The sequence below is a fragment of the Gavialis gangeticus genome, unplaced genomic scaffold (genome assembly GCF_001723915.1).
Source record: "Gavialis gangeticus isolate Ggan-Ray unplaced genomic scaffold, GavGan_comp1, whole genome shotgun sequence".
In the NCBI taxonomy this organism is placed as follows: domain Eukaryota; kingdom Metazoa; phylum Chordata; order Crocodylia; family Gavialidae; genus Gavialis; species Gavialis gangeticus.
The window spans coordinates 12,040,914-12,050,298 of record NW_017729008.1 but is presented as its reverse complement, the minus strand read 5'-3'; the positions used below and the strand labels follow the sequence as shown (position 1 = coordinate 12,050,298).

Genomic DNA, 9,385 nt, shown 5'->3' with positions numbered 1-9,385 from the left:
GCCCAGGTGGTCGAGCACCTGCAGCCCCCTCACCAGGTCGTCACCCATGGCCAGCACCAGGTCCAACAAGGTGTCTCCCCTGGTGGGGCTGTGCACCTCCTGGGTTAGATGGAGGTCCTGCATTCTGGCTAGGAACCTACGTAAGCAGTCAGACTTGGCTGATTGCTCTTCCCAGCAGATGTGTGGAAAGTTCAGGTCACCCATGACGGCCACATCCTTTAACCTAAATACCTCCGTGAGCTGACTTAAGAATTCCTGGTCTAGCTCTTCCCCTTGGTTGGGTGGTCTGTAGTAGACCCCCACCGTTAAGTCTCTTTCCCCTCGACTGCCTTGTATTCTAACCCAGAGAACTTCAGAGTGCCCCTCCTCTGATTCCTTGCTAATTGACGAGGATGTGTATTCCTCCTTAATGTAGAATGCCACGCCCCCACCTTTCTTCCCTGTCCTATCCCTCCTGTACAGCCTTTGATATTCACTGCCCAGTCATGCGTTGGGTCCCACCACGTTTCAGTGATCTGGGTTGGTGTCAGCTAGCAGGACGGTAAGTTGGCCCTTTCCTCTCCCCCTGTAGACTTTCCCACTGGGGCAGGGAAAGATGTAGTGCCCTTGCCATAATTGGCAGAGGGCACCTTTACTCAGTCTCAGGGCAAGGGCAGTAGCGACATAGACTGAGTGAAGGTGCCCTCCGCCAATCAGTGGCAAGGGGTGGAACTGCCACAAAATGCCTGTGAAAACTGCTCAGTAAGTGGGCCATGAAAAACCATTGTCTCACCATGACTTAGGTAGGTTCCTAACCATAGGCCATAGAATTACAACTATTTACTTAATAATTTATGTTTGCTAAAGTACACCCTCCAGAAAGGCTTCCAGACTTACTTTGAAGACTTTAAAAATCCGCCAGTCCATTTGGTAATTTGTTCTGAAGGGTACCATTAAATATTAGAACCTTATTTCTAATTTATCAGCTTGCACCTATTCATTCTCATTATGCCTATCTCCAATACATTAAAGAACCCTTTTGTACCAGTTCTTAGTCTAGCTAGAAAACATTTATCTACTAATAATCAAGTCACCTCTTGGCCTTCTTTTGGATAAACAAAACAGATTGATTTCCCCAAGTATCTCAATGTAAAACATTTTATCCAAAACTAAATTAGTTTAGTGGCTTCTTGCCTTTTTCCATTTTTTCAATATCCCTTTTAAAAATATTGACTCCAGAACTGGTTGCTTTATTACAGTGTTAATTGCACTTGTGCTGTATGCAGAGATTAAAAATCACCTCTAACCTGAAGAAGAATGCCTTGTATTTGAAAACTTAATTAACTCTATCCCAACTACATAGTTGGCCCAATAAATGATATTACTCTAAAAAATCCTTGCCTCATATAATTTCTGAACCATCACAGCTATAATATCACTCTTACACTACTTTAACTCCTACTCATTCCTTCCCTGTTTATATGCCCAAGGACCATATTAAGCCATTTTTAACAACATTGTACTAGTAGTTCATGGTGATATATTTGACTACTTTGGCTCATAAAGCATTTTCAGTGAGACTGTTTACCAGCATACTGTTCCTAGTCTGTAGCTATGGCCTGAAATCATATGTTACTAGAGTTTGCAGGCTGGATTGTTGTTTGATTCCCAGCTGCTACTGGTAATGTTCAGGAATAATTTTTCCCACCTTGGTTTGTTTTGAAGATTAGAACCATCTTGCAGCAGTGGGAGCCTTTGTTATCTCAATATTAGACTACTGCTATAGTTCTACATACAGACATATCAACCTAGGAAATGGAGCTGCTGCACAATCAAGCAGCCTACTTGTTGAGTGATTGTTCTTGCCAAGAGCACAGTATGCAAGTTCTCTGTCATCTCTAAAAGCCATTTATTGGTTGAGAGTGAAATTTCAGGTTTGATTTATTTGAGAGACTATTTGTTCTCTATGGCAAACTGCCATGCTAGCAATTAGCAAATATTGAATCTGAAGACCCCTCAGTTTAAGGAAAGGGGAGCTGCTGGCAGGATGTTCTGTATGAGAGGTCCTCAGTTTTGGTCCCCAAGACATTTTTCTGTGGTTTGAAATAAGCCAGGTTTGATTACTTTTGCAGGCTATAATGCCTATCTACTTAGCTAGGCTTCTGAGAAGGGAAAAACACAATAAAAGGTCAAATAAGGTAGTTTTTTTTTTCCAGGTATCTCTAGATCTGGGTAGGTTTCCTGAGTAGGAGCATGGGAACTGCTGGGGGGGGGGGTTCTTGTCTTAATTGCCTGTTTGAACCTTTGTAATACTCTCGAGTACCTTGAAATGTCATGTTTCAAATTTACAAATGATAATAAAGAAACAGCATCATGGAATTTTTGTCTTTGTGCACATCTTCATTAAGGGTTAGCTAGTGCCTATAATTAAACAGGTACCTGTTTTGGATGTCATCTAGATTTGTTTTATATGATGCACGTTGCGGTGACACAGGAAGTTCCATATTATATCTTTTCACTGGTATTTTTATACCCCTTGTCATATCAACGTGGACTGGTTTTCTTATGCTTTCTGTAATAAAAATGTTCAGAACATTGGTATCTGAATCAAAGCAAGATTTAAGCTTTCTAGTTTATTTTAACAAGGCATAACCCATTGTTCATTCTTCCTAACCAATACAGGCAACCTAACCAATATAAGTATATTTTTGCTTTGCTTGCCATTTCCTTTGTCTGAACTGCTTATTGTTAATCCTATTTTAAATGTATTATTCTATCTGTATGTTCTTTTGTATCCATCAAATTCCAGGCATTGCAAGGCTCTATTATACTTCTCATTCAGTTTGTTCTCACTACCCATGAAAAAACAGAGGAGCCTGTTTCCCCCCTCACCTTTTTTAGCATAAAATGGAAAGATCCCCATCATCTGACTCAGATAATGTTACACAGAACAACAGGAGGTTTTCAGGAAATGTGGAGATGTTTGTTATTCAGGAGACCAAAGTAAGATTCTGAGGAAGGATGTGAAGAAAGGCACTCAGTGCAGCAGGAGGAAGAGGCTATTCCAAGTGTTGTGGGTACCATGAAAGAAGGCATGACACTAGGAATATGCAGACAAGGTTCTTTAGGTAAATGTGATATATTTTAGTAGATCAACAAAATAGTTGGAAAAAATGTTCTTTGCAAGCTCTTGGGTACAAACACCCTTTTCAGGCACAGGGAGAGTTTTTTGGGTGGGATTTTTTTGTGTTCTTTGTGTTTCTACCCAGGAGAGAACGCAAAGAAACAACAAACTCTCCCTGTGTCTGAAGAAGGGTGTTTGTACCCCAAAGCTTGCAAAGAATAATTTTTCCAACTATTTAGTTGGTTTAATAAAAGATATCACATTTACCTCAAGAGCCTTGCCTGCCTATGTCCTTAGACCAACACAGCCACAACCAACAACTCTATGACACTAGAAATAGAATTTGAATGGAATAGTTGAAAAAAGGGCATAAGGGAAGTAAAGGATGCAAAATGAAATGAGTGCATATGTTCTGCATGATTTTGAAGGTGAACGTATGGTGCTAGCCGAGATGATTTGGTTCCTCTTCTGTCCTGGTTTTCTGTGAGAATATTGTTTTCACTTTTAGTTATTATGTTTACCTAAAGGTAGATGCAATTCTTGACATAACCAGTTAATAATCTTACAGTAGCAGTTCGAGGTTACAGGATATGGCTCTCAATTGTAAAACCTGACTATTACTACATTAAACTCACCAGTATTATCCTTCTTGCTTGCTATCTGATTAACAACATACAGATTGAGAAGATCTAAACTGACTGTTGAACTTTTAGGGGATGAGGACACTCCCAGCAGCTTCATCTTTGATCTAAGTTTTTTCTTTTCGAAGAATTCCTATAATTTTCAAAAGAAAAATTAGCTGCTTTAAATAAACTCTAGATCCCCTTACCAGTATCTGTGGCACACTTCTATACAACTGCATAAACAGCTTAGCAGCACAATTCCATTTACTGTCAATAAAATCATATACCAAATGCCTACACACTATGGATATAGCTGTAGGGATTGTAAAAATATTTTTAAAGGTCACATTTATTACTTTAAAAAAAGATTGCATCTTATATAAATATTACTGACTATTGTCTTTGAAACAAAAATAGTCATGGTTATTTTTGTGGAAAAATTGATTCCTTCACTGTCTCAAATGCCACATGCTAACAATGTAAAATCTCTTTTGCATAAAACAGTGCCAAATTCCTTGAAGGAAAACCACATATAGTCAATAATTTTTAAAAGCTAAGATTTTTTTGTGAACCTTAGAAATTGGTAAACAAATCAACAAGATTATAAAGATGTGACCATCTATATGTGGGCAGAAAGAGCTTGTTGTTCCCTAGACTGTCTTTCTTGGCACAGAAAATATTGCCCTCTGACAAAAAAGAAAACCCCATGACTGGGACCTTTGAGATGTCCTCATATGCCAAGGGTCAAAAGCAAATCTGATCGACACTTGTAATTTCTCTGGGTTGACTTGTGATTTCTCTGGGTTGTGTATTCAGTTTAACGCTTGAATTTCATTACTAGCAATGTAGGGAACAAGCCTTGAATTTTGCAGATGATCACTCAGCTAAATAAATCATCCTGAGATCACAGGTATCAAGTACAACAAACAATAATGAATGAGTAAATAAAACCAATAACAACTTGTTTAGTTTTAGCTCCAAGAAGGACAATGAAGGCTCCAGGCTGTGCCATTCCATAAAAACCTTTGAACTGAAATGTAATTTTGTACTTGACCGGATTTACAACCTAGCCTGTGACACATAGATAAACTTATTTCCAGTTAGGAAGACAAATAGGTAAATTCAACCCTCGTGCAGTTTAACACAGTTCTCATTGCTCTCCTCTCTTAATCCTTTCACATCCCTTAGTTTTTCTGTACCCTACTTTCCTTGCCTCCCACTTTCATTCTCTCTTTCTTCCACGTCTTCAAATCTTGTGCTCTGTGGTTTATCACCTTATAATACAAAAAGACTCTGAACCCCCTATCCTCAAAAAAAGAAAACAAAAATCAACAAAAAACCCACCACTCCTGTCCTTTGGTAGCTTATTCAGATGTCAAATAATCCTTCTGCCTATCACCTCAAAATAGACCCTGTGCATAGTTTACTGCTGTTACTTCATGCATATTCATAGAACCATAGAAAATTAGGGTTGGAAGGGACTTCAGGAGGTCATCTAATCCAACCCCCTGCTCAAAGCAGGACCATCCCCAACTAGAACATCCCAGCCAGGGCTGTGTCAAGCTGGGTCTTAAAAACCTCCAAGGATGGAGATTCCACAGCCTCTCTGGGTAACCTGTTCCAGTGTTCCTAGTGAGAAATTTTTTCCTAATGTCCAACCTTGTTGCAACTTGAAACCACTGATCTTCAGGACATTTAGTTAAGAACCTCAAGGGAGAGCTGAGAGGTAGGAGCTAGGGCAGGCAGTAGCTTGCCTTGCACTAGACCCCCAGCTTGATTCTGTCACCTCCACTCCGCTAAAGCCCACTACAAAATTGTATCATTATTACTGGGGATTAGCCAGTTAGACCCTAATAATGAGGCACCACTGACCTATGATGTATTCTAGAAAGTGCAAAACTATGGGGACAGTATCTGCTCCCACTCTCCAATGGGAAGACAGTCTTTGTTCTTGGGCATGGCTCCATCTTGCAAGTCTATTGTGCTTCCCCTATATGCCTTGAAAAGCAGTGCCATGGTATCTATTTTGGGTCTAGGAAGGGTGCAGACTTGATGGCTTCACTTCCCAATGCTGTCCTGTTGGTCCTGGCTACTAAGGAGGTTATGTCTGTTCTTATTACACTTATGTACCACTCCGTCACTGCTTTTTCTTTTTGTCTAGTTTCATTTGAATGTCAGCAGTATGTTTAATACAAGCAATATTTTTTCAAATCAGGTAAATACAAAGAAGCTGATGTACTAGTTTGAATGACAGCATAAAACACTTAAACGAAACTTTTTATGCGTAGGCCTAGAGAAAAAAATGCTACGAGTCCGTAATTAGCTATTAGTTAAACTGACCACATATTTGTGCTTTATGAATTTTCAAGTCATTATGCACTAATTCCTGCATTGTGGGAAAATGTTCACAATTGAATAGTAACTACTTTTATTGCATTGAATGTCTGCACAGCAATCTAAAATAAAAACATAATGCATAATTAAGCATGACGATTTCTCAGAAAAAAAAAATTTTGCCTTAAAAGTTACACTGAAAGTATGTAAAGATATACCATGTCACAGTCCAGACTTCCTTGAATGTGAAATCAACATTAAACTATTTTGTAATTGTGTAATATACAGTATGCAGAGCTAAAAAAACTACTTACTTTTTGCTTTCTTCTCTCCTGCTTAAGTATGATTCTGCTCCTGAAAGATGGCAAATAACATTAAATGCATGAAAGGATTTCGTATTTATTTGTAAGCTGTTGCTTAATGTTGAGGTATAAGGATATAGGACTCTAATACCTACTAATACTACTGAGAGTTACATGTGTAAGCCATCATATTTCAAGTTGAGACAGTTGGCAAGGCCATCAGCTCATAAAAGTCAGTAGAACTCTACTGCAGACAATTTGAACTATGCTGATTTCTACCAGCTGGGCTTCTGCCCCATTATCTTTAAATCACTACAGTTAAAAACATTGTGTATCCCCAAATTAAGACTCTTAAGCAATTAACCAAGTATATAACTTAACTATCTATTTTAAAACCCTTAAAATAATACAAGGAATCTTTACAGTTCATTCTGCACTTTTCTATTCTGCCTTTCATACCATGGTGAACAGTATTAAAAAAAACAAAACTAACAAAGAAAAAAAATGGAGCATTGCCCCTGTTCTTTAACACAGCGGTTTTCAACCTTTTGGATCATTGTACACCCCCCTCCCCCCCCCGCCCCATTGGCCAGATGCAGAGAAGTGCACTTCTGGCCACCAAGCGGGGGGCCTAGATATCTGCTCTAAGATGTCTTGTGACATATTTATACAAGTATAAGCATAGTATTCACAAGCATTTATGCCGATAGTTATTGCAAACTGAAACTTCCCTTCAAAAAGAAGCTTTCCAAAAATCTTTATGGGGTTACTTTAGTATGACTCTGCATGTGTGTTTAGGATGATTCTAAAATTGTATTTAGCAAGCCTAGTTTCAAAAGCATGGGGAAATCCTTTGAATTTTAAATTTCTAATGGATAGCCAGGTGGTATAGTAATTGAAAATAAATAAATGAAGGGGATTTTTTAAATTTAAATATTAAGTATAAAAATGTTACCAGCCTGTGGGTGGAGATTTTCACGTTTCTTTACAGCCCAGCAGCTGTACATGATCCTCCCCAGAAATGTTCATCTAAGTAGTAAGTATGATAAACAACTTTTGGTTTTCACTTTTGGTTCAAGAAGAGAGAGAATCTTGTGGCAAAGACCTTGGACTGGTACTCAATATCTGGGTCCAATTTTTGGCTGCTTCTGTAGTTTTCCTGAGTGCCTTTGGGAAAATCCCTTAATTTTTCTATGCCTTACTTCTTGATTTGTAAAAATGAGGATAACAATACTTAACTTCTTCTATCCTTTGCTTTGTCTACTCAGATTGTAAACTCTTCAGAACACAAACTGTTTTCTGTTTAATATAATAAAATCACAATCTCAAATGGGATCACTAGATGCTGCTGTAATAAAACTAATAAACAGAATAAAATAATATGTAAATCAAATAAACTATGAGTTCAGAATTATAACGCCAAAAAGCTAAATTCAGTTTTTTTATAAAACTTTTTTTTAATAAAATGAGTTTCCCATCATTTTGGGAACAGACACAAAAAGTATGAAGTCATAAGATAATGAATGAGATTTTTAATTAACATTATTAATTCCTGATGGGGTAATGACAGTGAGAAATTTAAGTTACATAAATAATTAAATTCTGTCTTTTCAGAACCAGATCAAAAAGTGAAATCTTTTCCAGATGAAGAAGACAGCATAGAGACACTTTGCATACCGACTGGCAATTACTAAAGAAGGGGGAGCAATGGGGTTGTAAACAGGAAACCACAGTGATAGTCCCAGGTGGTAAACAACGGGTAGCAGCACATATCTTTCAACCATTTTGGGTGGTTTGGGTAATTTGTTGTCTTTGGTTACTGCTTTGTTTTTATTTAACACTGGCCAGCGGAAACAGAGGAACTAAAGGTTTCCTCTGGCTAAACTTGGCTTTGTTTAAATGGGAGGTGTTTTATCATCAAACTTCCTCTGGTTCAGATGAGCTTGAGTCCCTTTGATTTCTCCTCATGCAGAAACATGCATTTGGACTATCATAAGATGTGGAAGGTATCGGATTTGGTTAGAAATAATTCATAGTAAATCCAGCAGCATCCATAGCTATAATACCAACAGTATTTTCATTTTCATTTTCATTGACAGTCACACACTGCCCAGGCTGCTCCGTCGTGGAGCTGAGGGAGGGGATAAGCCTTCTCACACCACCTATGTCTGCCCAGTCCCAGGTGGGCGGGAGACAGCCCCTTCCCACACAGCCCGCGTTGCCCAACCAAGTGCCTGGCAGGGAAGTGGTGTATGTGGGGTGAAGCCCCTTCATGACGTGCCATCCTGCCCACTCCTGTGGAGACGCTTCTGGACAGCCCCAGACTCTCTAAGCAGAGAAGGGACTGAGGAGGCTGCTCTGCCACCAGCTGTCCCTTCCCCCCAGGGAGGAGCAATAGGTCTTGTCACATGGTGCCCGGCGTGAGATGGGGCAGGCCCCTGCACACCCAGCCCCATGCTGCGGTGAGGTTGCGGCCTCCCACTGCCCCTGTGCTGTCATTTCACTCACCGACTGCCCCCAACCCAGTTCATTTTCAGCCCGGGCAGGTCGCATGCAGGGGCTGGCAGGCTGTCGCAGGCCCCACGCCCGACCACCACAGCCACCACCCTGCCCCACAGGCCTGCAGGGTCCCCCTGGCCAGCTGCAGTGCTATGGCACCAGGAGCAGGGAGACTGTGCCTCCCCTCCTGCCCTCCACGCTCCCCTGGCTGATGTGAAGCGCTCAGTGAGGAGCAGGAGAGAAATGGCCCATTGGCAGGTGCACCAACTGCCCCCTGCCAGGGCTGGAGGGGGGGCAGGAGTCAGACCATAAGGCCAGCTGTGGGGAAGTTAATGGTGGAGCAGAAAGGGACGGGATGGGGAGGAGGGGGCTGGCCTAGGCTCAGCTGTCTTTCCCCTAGCAACACACGGCCTGGTCGCCTTGCACACAGGCTCCCCCTGCTCCCACCTCCTTCTTTCCCCCAAGTGCCAGGCAGCCCCTGGCCACGGCTGCGTTCCTAACTCATGAGACTTATAAATGAGCCT

General features: G+C 40.6%; 1 protein-coding gene across 1 annotated transcript in view; it reads right to left on the bottom strand.

Annotated features, from left to right (window-relative positions):
- CUNH12orf40 (chromosome unknown C12orf40 homolog) overlaps positions 1-8,893 on the bottom strand; it is a 43,108-nt gene extending 34,215 nt beyond the window's left edge. Inside the window, exons 1-4 of the mRNA XM_019509324.1 lie at positions 8,871-8,893; positions 6,375-6,414; positions 3,739-3,877; positions 2,419-2,551 (exon numbers count right to left, since the gene is read on the bottom strand). Of these exons, the coding sequence (XP_019364869.1) occupies positions 2,419-2,551; positions 3,739-3,877; positions 6,375-6,414; positions 8,871-8,893 (335 nt within the window). The remainder of the gene's footprint in view (positions 1-2,418; positions 2,552-3,738; positions 3,878-6,374; positions 6,415-8,870) is intronic.
- Positions 8,894-9,385: the final 492 nt, after the last annotated feature.